This window comes from Sorex fumeus, unplaced genomic scaffold, assembly GCF_029834395.1.
Source record: "Sorex fumeus unplaced genomic scaffold, SorFum_2.1 ptg000098l, whole genome shotgun sequence".
Lineage (NCBI taxonomy): Eukaryota > Metazoa > Chordata > Mammalia > Eulipotyphla > Soricidae > Sorex > Sorex fumeus.
The window spans coordinates 79,142,145-79,158,382 of NW_026606155.1; the positions used below are offsets into that span (position 1 = coordinate 79,142,145).

General features: G+C 37.1%; 1 protein-coding gene across 1 annotated transcript in view; it reads right to left on the reverse strand.

Annotated features, from left to right (window-relative positions):
* Positions 1-364: 364 nt before the first annotated feature.
* The window catches only part of DPH6 (diphthamine biosynthesis 6), a 159,811-nt gene continuing 143,937 nt past the window's right edge, over positions 365-16,238 (reverse strand). Inside the window, exons 7-9 of the mRNA XM_056133843.1 lie at positions 8,168-8,262; positions 3,655-3,742; positions 365-1,959 (exon numbers count right to left, since the gene is read on the reverse strand). Coding sequence (XP_055989818.1) covers positions 1,906-1,959; positions 3,655-3,742; positions 8,168-8,262 — 237 coding nt within the window. The 3' untranslated portion in view covers positions 365-1,905. The remainder of the gene's footprint in view (positions 1,960-3,654; positions 3,743-8,167; positions 8,263-16,238) is intronic.

Sequence of the window (16,238 nt, forward strand, 5' to 3'; positions counted from 1 at the left end):
AGTTACACCCACCAACTGCCGTGTAACTCCAACAACGGCCAGGATCCAGAGATTATCACACTCAGCTCCCGGAATGCGAATGCGGCCGCGCAACATCTTATCATCTCATTCCTAATTTGGTCAAACTGGCAGGCTACCAAATGTAACATGCCCACATGGCAGAGTCTGGCAAACTCCCCGTGGTATACCCAATATGCCAAATACCAGTAACAATGATGGGTCTCATTCTCCTAACCCTGAAAAAGCCTTGAATATGGCACTTTAAAAAAAAAAATCTCAGGGCTAGGACGAAGAAGACGTTACTGGCACCTGCTCGAGGCAATCGACGAACAACAGGGTGGTCGTGATCGTGATCGTGATAGCAGCTTTATTCATAATTTCCAAAACTTTAAAGCAACAGGATATATCTTGGTAGGTGAATAGATAAATGAATTGTGGGACAGCTGAACAATGGGACAATTAATTCATCACTTAAAAATTCATGAAGAGACATCAAAGAACCAGACCCAGTTAAAAAGTCTGTATATCATATGATTTCAAATAAACAGCATGCTGAAAAAGCCAGAATTATGAAGACATAAAGATTAGTGGTTTTCAGGAATTAGAAGGAAAGAAAAGGTGAACAGAGGTAGCACATAAGATTTTTATGATATTATAATAGTGGATACCCAAAACAATATACAATATCAAAAATGAGGGGACTAGAGTGACAGTACAGCAGTTAGAATGCTTGCCTTGCACATAGCTGACCAGATTCAATCCCCAACATCCTGTATAGTCCCCTGGGCAATGCCAGGAGTAGGTCCTGAATGCAAAGGCAGGAGGAAGTCCTGAGCATTGCCAGGTGTGGTTCCCAAACAAAATAAAACAAACAAAAAAACCCCAACAAATTAAAAAGCCCGTCAATAATGAATAGCAGTGGGCTAGAGAGATAATACAGGGGTTAAGGTGATTGCCTTGCATGCAGCTGAACCTGATTTGATCCCTGGCACTGCAATATAGTCCCTGATCATCACCAGGCATGTTCCAACCCCTCTTCCCACCTGTCACTCCCCCATCTCCAGCAATCCAGAAGAAGGAAAATAAGAAGTAACAGTAATGTATACTATGCACTCTTAAAGCTAATGATATGTCCATGTAAATTCAGTGATTGTAACAAATGTATAACTCTGGTGCTAGATATTGATAGTGAGGGAGTTTGTATATATGTGGGATAGGATTTATGAGAACTCTGTTCAAATCTGTTGTGAAGCCCAATCTACATTAAAAATAAAGTCTATTTAAAATAAGACCATCTAAAGTCAATACAAGTAATTCTAAAGATGGAATTTTAATCAGTTATAAAATAATCACTAAGAGTTAACTACAGCTTTCCTGACCATTCAATAATGTTGAAACAGTTTACTCAAAATGAAAATAACCTGATGATACTCAGTTTTATACATTAAATTGGTAAAATTAAGTGATTACCATTTCATCCCTAGTTTCAGTATCTTTGCAAATATTACTGGCAGAGATGATAACAGAAAGGAGAGAAGGAAGAAAACAAATGAGTGTGATGAAAGCAAAGAAACCATATAGAAATAAGAGTTAGAGACAAAGCAAAAAGGGAAGCAAAAGGCACATAGCACAGAGTTGCCACAGACACGGTATGTTAACAGAAGTCAGAGAAAGAATACAGTTCTTGTAATACTAATGAGCAAAGCATAGTGCCAGGTATGGAACCTGGGTTGGTCACATGCAAGGTAAATGCTGTACTGATATTATAAGTTTATACATATATATATATATATATATATGAGTGAAAAGTTTAGACAAAAAAACTGGCCGTAATAATTCAGAAAACATTATGTAACTCTTCTTATACATAAATGATAGCATAGTAAAAATATTTAAAGTAGCTTTTCAAGAATTATGTATATAATTAGATGTTGTGCAGTTGTCAGGCACTGAGGACACCTACAAAAAAATGAAAGAAGAGGCACCATATTTATTATCAGTGAATATTTCATCTTAAAGAACATTTTTTTCTGCAATAGATTAAATAGACTATGAAGAATAAAACAGCAAGGTGAATAATAAAATATTTATTTAGAGCTGAACATGTAGCAGCTAACTTGTCTCATCAAGGAATGTAAGGTTTTTTTTTCTGGGTGTGAATTATGGTTAAAAAAGTAACAGAGATCCAGAAAGGAATGGGTTACTTTCAGTAAATCTCAAGAATGTTTGCAAGTAAACGCCATTCTTTAGTTACTTTTTGGTAAAAGGTCACCACTAGTGATTTTCTAGTACAATTCCTACTGTCAGTCTGGTCTTTCCTATTTTTTGCTGGAGAAATGATGATATGTGTTTTACTCTTAGAAGTTTTTCCATTCAGAGATTTTTAGGGTTACATGACATTATATTTATTATTATATAGTATTAATTATATATACGCACTATAAGTATGTTTCAAGATTTGGTAATAGACCATTAAAGATGCAGAATACTTTTTTTCTCACATCATTTGCTCACATAACTTTAGCTTTCATTTCTATGATGATATATACAAAATCGCATCTCAGAAAACACACTTTCTTTCATAAAAAAAATACTAACAGTTTAGGTGACAGGGTTAAACCAGAGTTGCTGGTATTGTTGCAAAGATATAATGGGTCCCCACCACCAAAGTGTCCATGATCATTCTCCCATTCCTATGTCTACTCTGGTGCAGTGTTCCTTGTATCTTGTCCCTATCCCCATAATTTGTTAATTAAAAGTTATAGTTTTTGTGCTTACTGAAGAACCAGACATTTTAATCAAAAGACCTAATCAGATTGTTACCTGTTCTACCAAATATTTTCTTTCTTTCTTTTTCTTTTATAAATGGAATCACTGCTAGGCACACAATTACAAAGTTGTTTATGATTGGGTTTCAGTTCTACAATGTGGTCCCTTCACCAGTGTACATTTCCCATCCCTCACCTTCACCAATTTTCCTCCCATCACCCTGCCAGCCCAGTCTGTCGTCTCTCTCTCTCTCTCTCTCTCTCTCTCTCTCTCTCTCTCTCTTTCTCTCTCTCTCTCTCCCTCCCTCCCCCCCTCCCTTTTTCTTTTGGGCACTATGGTTTACAATACATCTACCAAAGATTTTCAAATAGATATTCTGTGGTATTTTGACAATCAATGTATATAAAATAGTATAAAATAGAACTTTATCACATATTTGACCTCTATCTCTACTTCCATTTTTGTTCTCTTGGATATTTTTTGAAAATGCTATATTTCTCCTTTTTCTTTCCTCTTGAACTTTGCATAATGAAAGTGTAATTGATGCTCTTGCTTAATGCTTATGCACAATAACCTAATTCTTATTTTATTAAGTTATTTATTAGTTGGTTAGATGTTATACTGTCTTCTCAAATGATGCATGTTAATTGTGCTCAATTAATTCTTCAGAAATGTAATATTTTGTATAGTATAGAGCTCTAATATTTTAAAATAAAGGTTTAATATATATTATTGAATCAGTAAGATATATAATATATCTTAATAATAATAATAATCTTTTAACCATTATTTATTACAGAATTATATATACAAAGCCAAAGCATATTTAAGGTTTTTATTATTATTATTTTTTTTGAGATCACTGTCAAGTTTAGGTTTACTTGCCTTGTCTTCCAAATGCAAATCTAAAAGGCGCAGGTATGCCACAGGTGCAAATGCATCAGCCGAATGCATAACAACTTCAGATGAATCCCTGAAATATAAAAATTCTTAAGTATTTACCTACTACCTATATTGTGGAAATCATTTCTACTAGTGACTAAAAGAGACCAAAAACTGTCATCTAATATTTATTTCCTTTGGAATACAATATGTAGTGATTAACAAATTTTATTAGTAGTTCATTATCTGAGGAAAGAATCATGAACACTAACCTTTCAAGAAAAAGTAATGAAGCTTTCATCTTTATGAGGACACACAGTTCAATTTTCAGGTACACTTAAAACATCTCTGAACAGTGTTAAGTTTTAGAACTCCTATTCAATTTCACTTTCACAAATTTGCTTGATATGGGCTAACCATTAAACAATAGTACTTTATCTTCATTATTCTTCTCATTTTCAAGAGGTAATTCATTCAGTGTTACACAAAAATCTCAATTATCCCTCACAAAAGCAATACTAGTGATGGTTTTAAGCTCTAGTTGAACTCTTCACACTGCAATATCATTGCTATTAAAATTGACGGTGTGACATAGTAATTACCACAATCAGGTAAAATGGTATCAACTACTTGCTCGTGCCATATGGATACATGTAAATTAGTTCAACTTTTATCAAAAGTATACTGTAAAGTATACATAAATAATTAAGATTTTGTGTGAAATTCCAATAGCTATTTTATTGTTATTTATTAAAATAATAATCTTTACATTTCAATTAGAATTTAAAAAAATGTTTCTTATTTCTTTAATGCCTCAGGAACTTGTTCCATTGCTTATAATAATATATGTTAATAGCCTTTAGCCAGGATAGTACAGAAAAATAAATTTCATTTGTTTGTTTTATTTTGTTTGTTTCTGTTTTGGAGCCACACCCAGCAATGCTAGAGATTATTCATGGCTCTGCACTCCATGATCACTCCTGGTGGGGCTCAGGGGACTACATGTGGTGCTCAGGATTGAACTCAGGTCTGTCACATGCAAGGCAAATGCCCTACCTGCTCTGGCCCTGAAGATAAATTCCTACTTCACTTGACTCTTTGTTACTGAAGTAATATATTTTTAAAAATCAACTTTTGTAATGTAAACTTGTTTGCAACAAGAAAAAAAATACTTTGCCCTACAATGTTATATTTTTATGGGAAAAATCTGTTTTATTTTCACTTTAGGATTAGAGAAAGAGGAAAAAGAAGTTTGACAAAAAAAAATCAACTACACTTTATGAATTGCTATCAAATATATATTATTATGTTTATAAAACACTGATAATATTAAGATAGCCCCTATGACATAAAAAGAAAATAATAGAATAGAAATAGAATCATTAAAGAGGCAGAATCCATTGTACATATGTTTAGATGTGTATCAACTAAGATGCTTCCAGTATACAGGGAGGAATGGAAAGTGATGAAGAGTTCTTGCTTTTGCTTTATGCTACACACCCACTCTTTTTTTCTTTCTTTTTTTTAAGTCTAGTGGTTTTATTTCTCCATTTAACCCAGAGTTGCCAGGTCTGATCTAGTCTTGATTCCTCAGTCAGATTTACATTCAAATTTCTATCAATACTCATACTCATATTAAATTACAATCTCTTGGTTCCTGAATTCAGCATTGGAAACTGACCATGAGCCTTAGTTATGCCCAATCTTTGTACCTTGGTTTTGATATCTATGGTTTGCACTAAAAATATAACTAATGTGAACTAATGCTATGTCAGTAGAAAGGGTTTTCAAACTCTCTATTATCAGTGCATGGCCTTTATTCCCTCAAGAAATAGAAGGTTGATAGAAACAGCTCACTTAATTTATTACTGCATTCTGAATTGAGATTATTATCTAGAGAAAATAAGTACATTCTGAACACTAAATGAAGAGAAAAATGGTTTTCATGACTTCTATTGTCTATAATCTCTAACTGACTAATACCATTTCACTTATGAAACTATGTCAACAGATTAGATCTCAAATGAAGAGTTTTTAAACAATAAAAACACAAATTCTTTTTTCTAGTGCATAAACCTAAAATGGAACTGGGCTTTCAAAGTTCTTTGGTTTTTGAAGACCTCATGAACTTCTCTGAATCCTAAATTTAGGCTTTACTGGAATATTATAGTAATCCAAATACAAGTGTCACCAATTATGATGCAGCAGAAATGCTTTACAGTTGCTGCCCTCCTTCTTTGCGTATGCTAACATAATGAGTCTCTTAAACACCGAGACTTTCTACACTCAGACACTATCAATGAGTTGCCATAACTACAACTTCTAGGGAGTTAAATGGGAATAACCGAGACAGATCTGAGTCTTTTTACTGTTGTCAGGTTCTCCAGATGTGAGGTCAGACCCTACTTATTCATTTCAAAATAATAGCAGTTTTAAAACAATAAATTATTTAAAAAGAATAAAGTTTTAAGACTCTGATATCTCTCAATAACCATGAGTGTTTGTTCCTACCTCTCACCTGAAAAGACAATTGTAAATAGTTATTATCCATGTACAGAACCTTATCCTTACAAACAACTACTAGTGTCATTTCTGTGATTCCATTTCTCTGTTATCCACAGACAGCCCTAGGATTTTTCTTTTTCCTAATGGTTTTGGGGCCACATCTGGTGGTGTTCAGGGTTTACTCCTCTTACTCCTGGCTCTGCACTCTGGGATCACTCCCGGTGGGCTCAGGGAACCATATAAGGTAAAAGGGATTGAACCTGGGTCAGCCATGTGTAAGGCAAGCACCCTACTCTTTATACTTTATCTCTAGCCCCAGCAAAGAATAGTCTTAAGCAGCACAATTAGATTAGTGGTTAACTGAAAAATGAATAAGAACAAAAAGATGGAGGCTTCTCTGTGTTCTCAAGTACATACCCATATGTTAGCACTTACCACTTATATTGATTTGCCTGTTTATTCCGTTAAAGGAAGACCTCCTACAGAGTATGGTAGCAGCTTGCAGAGTTCCACCCACATAATTTGCCTCAGTAAATGATTATTCAGTTGAACAGTATGGCTCATTCTGGCACTAGAGGCTTTTTATATACCTCCCTTGGTACTTCTGTCTTCCATACCATGACTAATTCCCCTCATGCAATTGTTTCAATCAGACTTAGGCTTCCTTGTCTACAAAATTTTAAAGTCAAAAAGATTCAACTTTTCGGCATAAAGAACAATAAATAAAAACAAGAGTTTCTGTATGTGATGTAAATTCATATATATCTTAAAATTATAGACTGTTCTAGACTTCTGTATTGCTCAAATTTTCAAATAAATAAGAAAAGTACTATTCTGTGGCATCTTCCCTTAAATGTGCTGGCTCCCCCAAATTTGCATTGGATATAATATTTAATAAATATTTGCCAAATAATTATTGAATAATAATTGCCAAATTGTATTTGCCAAATATTTTGCCATATAATTAAGGGAAAACGTTAAAAGAACATTAAAAAGTGGGCGAATGTAGGAATAGTTCAGGGTCTTTCCCTGTAACTCTTGGCCAATCTTGCTGTTGGTTCAGTATAAGGGTCTGAGGATATGGTGCTACAGGCCAGGATGCCAGGAGGTTTCCTGGATCACCCTGGTAGTGTCTGGGGAACTCTAGGGGCCACACTCATTGGTATTGGGGAGATCATGTGGCACTGGGGAGTGAACTGGGTTTGGCCATATGCCTTGGCCTCTGTATTATTCCTCTGGCCCCAAAAGACTCATCTATTAATGTTGAAAATACTCAAACTGTCCATTCAATGCAGGATTCTCATACTTCATCAAATGACATTTCTGAAATTCATTCTGACAATCTTTTCCAAAATGCGTAACAGCTGAAGAAAAGCAGATAAAGTGCTCTTTTAGCATATGCAAAACACAACATAAATTAGTGTATGGATAATAATGTAATAAACTGATGAAAGTTCCTGTTTCTCACTCTACTATTTTTAACAATTTATGGCAAAGAATTGCACTACTCACCATAAACTGAATTCATTTAAAAACAAAGTTGAAATGTAAAAACAACTCCAAGTAATTGAGGAGAAATATTTAGTATTACCATTCTAAGTTGTTAAAACCAAGAAAGAAGAAAAAGAGGATGGTTTTAATGGAACCCACAGGCTACTGATGTGGCAGTTTATCAAATGTAGCTGTAATGAAAGATAAATAATATAGGCAATTCACACTTCATGAAAGGATAAAAGTGTCAGTGTGTAGGTACCAGTTTTACTGCAGGCCATAATCAGCAAGTAAACGAAAGTGCAATGTCTAAAAAGTTTATAGCCTTCTATGAAGGCCTCGTCTTGTCAGGTATTGATTTAGGTATTCAGACGACTTCACTGGTATTAAACAAATTGAGTGTTTGTGAACTTAGAGGACATGTTCTATTTTTCCCAACAAAACTTGCCTCAAGCTTAATGCTAAGTTGCTTCCATCACTTAAATTTAGGAAAATAGAAGAAAATGCTGAGATATCTTACACAATTATTTTCTTCTTAAATAGAGGGCAATCCAAAGTGAATGTTTCATACTCTCCACCTTCCCCACAAACATGAACTCCATACTTCTTAGAAAGCTGGAAACAAGAAGAAGAGAAAAGAAACAGAAAGTTTAAATTAGGCACAAACCAAAAAAACAAACACTGTCCTCCCGTTGTTCATCGATTTGCTCGAGCGGGCCCAGTAACATCTCCATTTTGAGACTTGTTGTTACTGTGTTTGGCATATTGAATATATCACGGGTAGCTTGCCAGGCTTTGCCGTGCAGGCGAGATACTCTCGGTAGATTGCAGGGCTCTCCGAGAGGGGCAGAGGAATCGAACCCAGCTCAGCCGGGCTGGCTGTGCACAAGGCAAACACTCTACTGCTGTGCTATGGCTCCAGCCCAAATTAGGTACAATAGTCACTTAATACTTAATACACTATTTTACCCTTTAATTCTAAAAGATTGCAAATTACAGGAAAGAAGGTTTGTATTTTGGCTTAAAACTTGTTTATAAGAAATATTATCATAACATTTTAATAACCCCCTAAACTTTACATCAGAGATCAACAGTTTTGTAAAGAGTGAGAAATATAGGTTTTAGATATGTCTCTAGATTTGTGTTCAAAGGAAGGCTAAAGAAAAAAGGCTCAAAGTCATTACAAAGTAAATGAAAATTTACAAAATCAACTTGTGCTTCTCCCCTGTCTTTTGACATATGTGAAAGGTACAAAATATATGTTGTGTTTACATTTCAAAAACATAAAAATAACTCTCATTATGTCTGTGAATGAAAAAAGTCAGATATGGTTATAATACTTGTAGTAATTATTAGTAGTAAAATTCCAAGAGTTTTGTGAAATAGTGAAACACTAAATCTGCAGACAAGTTATTAGAGGAAGCACTAACTCTAGTAAATGTAGTGACCAACTAAACTGGAAGTCAAACTAAAAATGGGAAAAAAACCTGTGACTTGCATTTGATATAAGCTGTATTATTTGAAATATCCAGATGCTTGGAATAAAATATTCCCTATGTTGCTTGTACAAGGCTGGAGCAGCACTAGGAACACATTCACTGACTAGCCCATAGATAGTACAGGTGTATGGTGCCTGCCTTGCAACGAAGGTGACCCTGCTCTGAGCCCAGGGTAAGGCTCAGACTATACATGGAGCGCTATCAGAAGTCACTCCTGAGCAGAAACTGGTATAGCCCCTGAGAAGTGCCAGGTGTGGCCTAAGCTCCTTTGTGCCCTTCTTCCTCAACCTTGAACCTGCCCCCCACTACCACCCCAGTTGCCTGATAAGAAAAGTGAAGTTTAGGATCTTGGAGACATTACTTGAGAGAAGTAAGTCATAAAGACGGGATATTTTATAATATGCTACTTATAAGGAAAGCCCCAAACAGGCAAATTGATAGAAAAGGTAGATTCGTGATTTCATAATGCTGAGTCAGGGGGACTAGAAGAAATGTGTAGAAATTGTGTGACTGCTTAGTGGAAACTTTATTTTTACAGCTATCTATAAATTCAGCACTGATAAAATAAGACTCAATGGTCTCCCTCTCATCTATAATATCAGGTCAATTTTGGTCAAATTATTTTCTCTTTTGTTGCTTACGTTTAAGTGATATATAGCTAAGATTGTAAATTTTGCTTTTGTGAAAATCTTAAGGAAGACAAATGAACTGAAAAAAGAGAGAAGAATACAAATTAATTGCCATGACCTGGCTCAATTCATAGCGATAATTTAGGAAAGGAAGTTTGTATACTTCTAAATAGGTGTAAGTTAGGGTTACAAATAGATAAATCCTCTAGTAAAATTTGAATTATTATCATTGTTTTGGGTTTTGGGTCATACCCAGCTATGCTCAAGTCTGATTCCTGTCTCTGTGCTCAGGGATCACTCCTGGCAGTGCTTGGGGAACCATATATGGTACCAGGGATTAATCATTTGTGATACCAGGGTCAGTTGTATGCAAGTGCCTTACCAACTATTATCTCTACTGTCCCAAACTTTAACCTTGAATTAGGCATCATTCTTATCCTTATAGCACCTAATGAAATGGTTGAATCCATAAATAGCCAATACACATCTATAATCATTGACATAAAGCTCGAAGTCATATTTTCCAATTCTATATGAACATGAGTAAAAAAAGAAACCAAAGTTATATAGTAAAAATTTGAAATGCTTTCCATTCTAGCAGACTTTTACTGATATGATCTTGAGAAGTATTTTTACTAAAGCAACTGCTGCTGACGAAGACGGTGAATTCAATCATTGTATTTCCTCTTACTCCTTCTAAAATCTTACCAGAAGGTATTTCAGAAAAAGGCATAAGTCACAAAGATGGAAAACAGAATAGAGGAAGTGACAGACCAACCAAAATTTAGTAGTACCAAGGACATTAAATTCAAAGGTAATAGTGAAGAATTCTGAGAACCAATTCAACTTACATACAGAGATAACTACCTTCCTGTCAGACAAAAAGGTAAACAACTTGCAGACTCATTGAAATAAAGGGAAAAGAAAAGAAGGATTGATAGGTAATCTGTTTAAGAAGCAGTCTGATCTTATATAAACTTTTCTGTAGATTGGCCAATGCTTCTCCTACCCCTGGCAGAACAGAGAAAGTTTATTCTCTGCAGAGAGTGACAAAGAGGAATGAACTTGGGAAAAATGAGACACAGCTAAGGGCAGGGGTAGCACTGCACTGTAGCACTGTCCTCCTGTTCATCGATTTGCTCGAGTGGGCACCAGTAACGTCTCCATTGTGAGACTTATTACTGTTTTTTGCATATCGAATATACCATGGGGGGCTTGCCAGGCTCTGCCATGCGGGCAGGATACTCTCGGTAGATTGCCGGGCTCTCCGAGAGGGACAGAGGAATCAAACCCAGGTCGGCTGCACACAAGGCAAATGCCCTACCCGCTGTGCTCAACTCCCAGAAAAAAAACAAAATCCCAAATTACCTGCAGTATGCCTCCACTTTAGATAATCATCACTTAATCACTTAATCACTTAACTTCCCGTTAGTCGTTGATTTGCTCGAGCGGGCGCCAGTAACGTCTCCATTTGTCCCTGTCGCGTGCTAGTGTAGCCCAATGGCATCTGTTCGCTCCGGGAACATGAAGGGCCTCAAACCGATCGTTCATGATCTTGACGAAGAAGTCTGACCATCTGGTAGGTGGGCGGCCATGCGGTCTTTTGACATCCCGTGAAATCCAGTCAGTAACAGCTCTAGTCCAGCGGTCGTCTTTAAATCTCATTACGTGACCAGCCCATCTGATTTTTGACATCTTGGCAAATGAGACAGCGTCCCTGATTCTTGATCAGAATCCAGCAGGACCGTACTACTGTTCAAGAAGGGAGACATCCATGACATTGGCAACTATTGCCCAATCTGCCTATTGTCTGTCATCTATAAGTTGTTCACTCGAGTCATCCTAAATAGGATTGGCAGAACACTAGATGAAGGACAACCAGGCGAGCAAGCCGGGTTCCGCAAGGATTCAGCACCATCGACCATATCCACATGATAACCAAGCTCATTGAGGTTTCTCGGGAGTTCAAGATGCCGCTCTGTTTAACGTTCATTGATTTAAAGAAGGCCTTTGATTCTGTTGAGACGGAAGTGGTCATGGAAGCCCTAGTCAATCAGGGCATTCAAGCCCAATACATCAGGATCCTCCATGAGCTGTATTGCAGATTCACTACCAGGATCTCACCATTCTACAAAGAAGTGATCGTTGATGTCAAGAGGGGTGCGGCAGGGTGATACCATTTCACCGAAACTCTTCAGTGCCACCCTCGAGAACATCATGCGACGACTGGAATGGGAAGGAATGGGAGTGAAGATAGATGGTTGGAAACTAAATCACCTCCGCTTTGCTGATGACATTGTTTTAATAACACCAAACATCAGCCAAGCGGCACAAATGCTGGCCGACTTTGACCGTGAGTGTGGAAAGGTAGGACTACAGCTGAATCTTACGAAGACAATGTTTATGAGAAACAGCCTCGTTCCTGACGCCCCATTCGCTCTCAACAGAACGACCATCTCCGAATGCAACAGCTATGTGTACCTAGGTCAAGAGGTCAACATGACAAATGACCTGGCACCCGAGCTGCGCAGGAGGAAGAGAGCGGCTTGGAACGCCTTCAAGAACGTCGAAGCAATAGTTAAGAAGACCAAGAACCTCCGGCTCCGGGCACATCTCTTTGATTCCACTGTTCTTCCTGCATTAACATGTGCCTCAGAGACCTGGGCCCTACGCAAACAGGATGAGAACGCTATTCAGGTCTCCCAAAGAAGAATAGAAAGAGCTATGCTTGGAATATCACGTTTCACTCAAATGAGAGAAAGTATCCGGAGTTCTGACATCCGTCGACGATCAAGAATCAGGGACGCTGTCTCATTTAGATTATCATAATGAAAATAATAATTCTAGCCACAGAATATAATGACTCAATTCTGATCCACTAGAATTGCAAAGTACCATATAGGAAGAGAAGAAGGGAAAAGGAATATACATATGAGATGAAAACAAAGGGATTAAAGATAGCAAAATCTGCAGAGTCTAGTGTAGAGGCCAATAGATAATGCTGACATTGGGAAGAAATTACGAAGTAATGCTAGAAACACGTAGTTTAAAGACATGAAGTAAATAGCAACATACCCCGCCAAAGAGATGAAAAAAAGATGGTGAAATGGGAGGAGGGAAGACTCAGAAGTAGATTCAATACCAAAGTTTCAAGAATCATTTCAGAATATGAATGCTAACAAACACTTTACATTTTCAAATATATATATATATATCACTGCTACTGTCTACCTATATCACTGTCACTGTCCTCCCACTGTTCATGGATTTGCTTGAGCGGGCCCAGTAACTTCTCCATTGTGAGACTTGTTGTTACTATGTTTGGCATATCAAATACGTCATGGGTAGCTTGCCAGGCTTTGCCGTGTGGGTGAGATACTCTTGGTAGCTTGCCCGGTTCTCCAAGAGGGGCGGAGGAATTGAACTTGGGCTGGTCTGGCCAGCCAAGTGCAAGGCAAACTCCCTATCGCTGTGCTGGAGCGATATATCACCCACCGTGAGGTACAGTTACATACTTACAAACTTTCGTGCTTAATATCCATCTAAAGAAAAACCCCAGCTTGTAAAATTTGGTACAAATTTTATTTGGAAAATATCTCCTTAAAAAAAAAAAAGATAAAATAGCCCTAGAGAAGAAAGCACCAGAGATAACATAATTTTGGATTCCATTATTCACTTATCAGATAGTGATTTTAGGCACCAGCATAAGTTTTCAGCAATAGTTAAATCATTTCATAAGTTAATTTAAAATAATAAATGTACAGGCCTAAAGTTATATTTCTGAATCACAAATTACATTTCTAGGAATTTATCTAAAGATAATATCAGGAACATGAAGATTTATTAGGAAAGATGATGGTCATAACATTTTAATAACGTTTTTAAGAAATAACTTGCTAAATTTGCCTTGATATATTCATATGCATAATATTAATATGATAAAAACTACATAGCATGTATGCATTTTCAAAATACATTTGGTTATGTGAGAAAAATAAGTATGGCATAAGATTAGGGACAAAGTAGTTTTCCTTCTGTTAGGGAGATCTTGTTTCTTGGAACCACATACTCTCCCTCCATCCCTCCTTTACTCCTACCCTTCCTACCTTCCTTCTCTGGTTTACAGCACTGTTTATGCTTTTAAGTATGGATTCACACCACTTCACCACACCATGTATATAACCGAATCCAATTGTGTAAGGAAAATAGGTAAAAATTTTAGCTACATAGATATGTATGTATGACAAGCTAAGAAAAAAAATCATCGTATACCAACACGTGAGCAGTGTACATCATGAGGCAGAAGACTAGGCTTTTTCTTGTCTCCTTTGTGATATCTCAAATACTCAGTAATAGTTGGTTGGTGTTGTTCCTGTGGCCTTTCAAGCAGTGCTCAGTAAGGTGAGGGACCACTTCAGGTGACCCTCAGTCAACTAGTCTACCTGATTCAATGCTTAGCTTTGACAGGCTGCTACTCTCCTGACCACTTAGCTATCTTCCCAGCTCCCTACCATAGGCATTTTTTAATGGCTTAAACATTTAAAAAGTATTTTTTACCCTTTTCTTTACTTATTTTTATTGTTATGATGATTTGGGATTGCACATTCTCAGTTGTGTGCTTGTTAGTGGTTCCACACTTAGTTGCATTATTTGCATGATTTAGTGGCAGAACCTGGTGAAGTTTGCACACTTGAAAAATTCCCCTTTATCTCTGTTTGACTTGAGAATCCTGTCCGGTGCAGATAGAGAGACAGAGATGAGTTAAAGTGAAGAAATAGAAGTTTATTATAAAGTGGAAAAATATAAGAGGTGCATACCCAGGCAGAATCATACACCCCCTCTCTGTTGACCCCCCCCCCCCCAACCCCGCGCGCAGAGAGGTAGGCTTAGAGTCGAACCTTGAGAGAGACTAAGGGGCTTTTAAGTTTTCTTGGGCAGGAAAAGGGAACAAAGACCATCAGTGGAATTGATGCCTTTGGTTTGGACTTCTGTTATCTATAGGGGGTCGATGTGAAGAAGCATGGAATGCAGCCCAGTAGCTTCCTGGTGCCAGGTGGGCCATAAATCCGTGCAGGGGGCAGGATGATCTTTGATTCTGAGTATGTTGTTATCTCATCAGCCAGTAGCCATTTGGTCCTGTTGCCATGCCATTAGGTCCAGAGCAAATCTTACAATCTCTACTTCGAATTTTTTTTTTTGATAGTGGTGGTGGTTGTGTGAGGGGAGCATACCCAGTGGTTCTCAGGGTTTACTCCTGCAGTCCCTATCTCTATTTCTTGTTCCCATTTTATGCCTTGTCATGCATTTGATGTATATCTCTTTTGTAGCTGTTGTCAATGAATTCTTTTTTATTTTGTGTGCCCATATTTCAAAGTTATTTTGTTATTGTATTTTACTTTCAACCCTTTTCTGCTCCACACAAACTGAATGTTTTTCAACTGCACACTGGCATTGTTCATTTTCATTTCACAAAACTGGTACAAAGTAACACCTCACCATTACTCTAATTTATACTTCTTCAATTATTTAATCATTTTGAGCATCTTATCATAACTGTATACAGGTTTTATAGTTTTTCCTTCTGTGTTTTTTTTTGTTCTCCATAGCTACTGCCATTTTCTACCCCCTGTTATCTCCCCCCCTCCCATTTTGTTTTTAGGATTGCTTTCTTACATGGAGATATATACCCAGTTAAATATCTCCTGAGAATTACAACTATTACTCAATTGTGATATCTACCCAGTTTTCTGTGAATATTCTTAAAACCAGGTAAGTTTTTTGGGCCAGCGGAATTGAACAGTGTGTAGGGTATTTGCCTTACACAAGACTAACCCGGGTTCAATCCCCCACATTCCATATGGTCCCCCAGCACTTCCAAGAGTGATTCCTGAATACTGAGCCAGGAGTAATCTCTGAGCAACACCAGATGGGGCCAAAAACCAAAACCAAAACAAAACAGAAAGAGAGAGAGAAAGAGGTTTTAGAATTTAATTTTAGAAATGGAAAATTTGAGTCATAATAATTATTGCCCACACTCAGCATTGAGAATGTGTTTGATATGGAGATAAGACACTGTATCTTTTCATTGCTATTGTTTATATTTTATACATGGAAAAATAATCTAAACCAACTTTTCAGGTAAGTAGTAGAGTCACGATTCACACCGAGGCACCTGAGTTTGGAGATAGCTTGCAGCTTGTTATCCCAGACTGTCTCATACATCTGAATGAACTATGAAAAGGACCGTGGTTCACCATCTTGCTGCTCTCTCTACCATCTTGCCACCACCTGCAATTCTCATGTTCAAGTATTAATTATTATTATTATTGATTTTTCTGTCACACCTACCAATGCTCAGGGGTTATTCCTGACTCTCCACTCAGGAATTATTCCTGGTGGTGGTCAGGGGACCATTTGGGATGAGGGGAAATCAAACCTAGATTGGCTGCATGCAAGGCAAGCA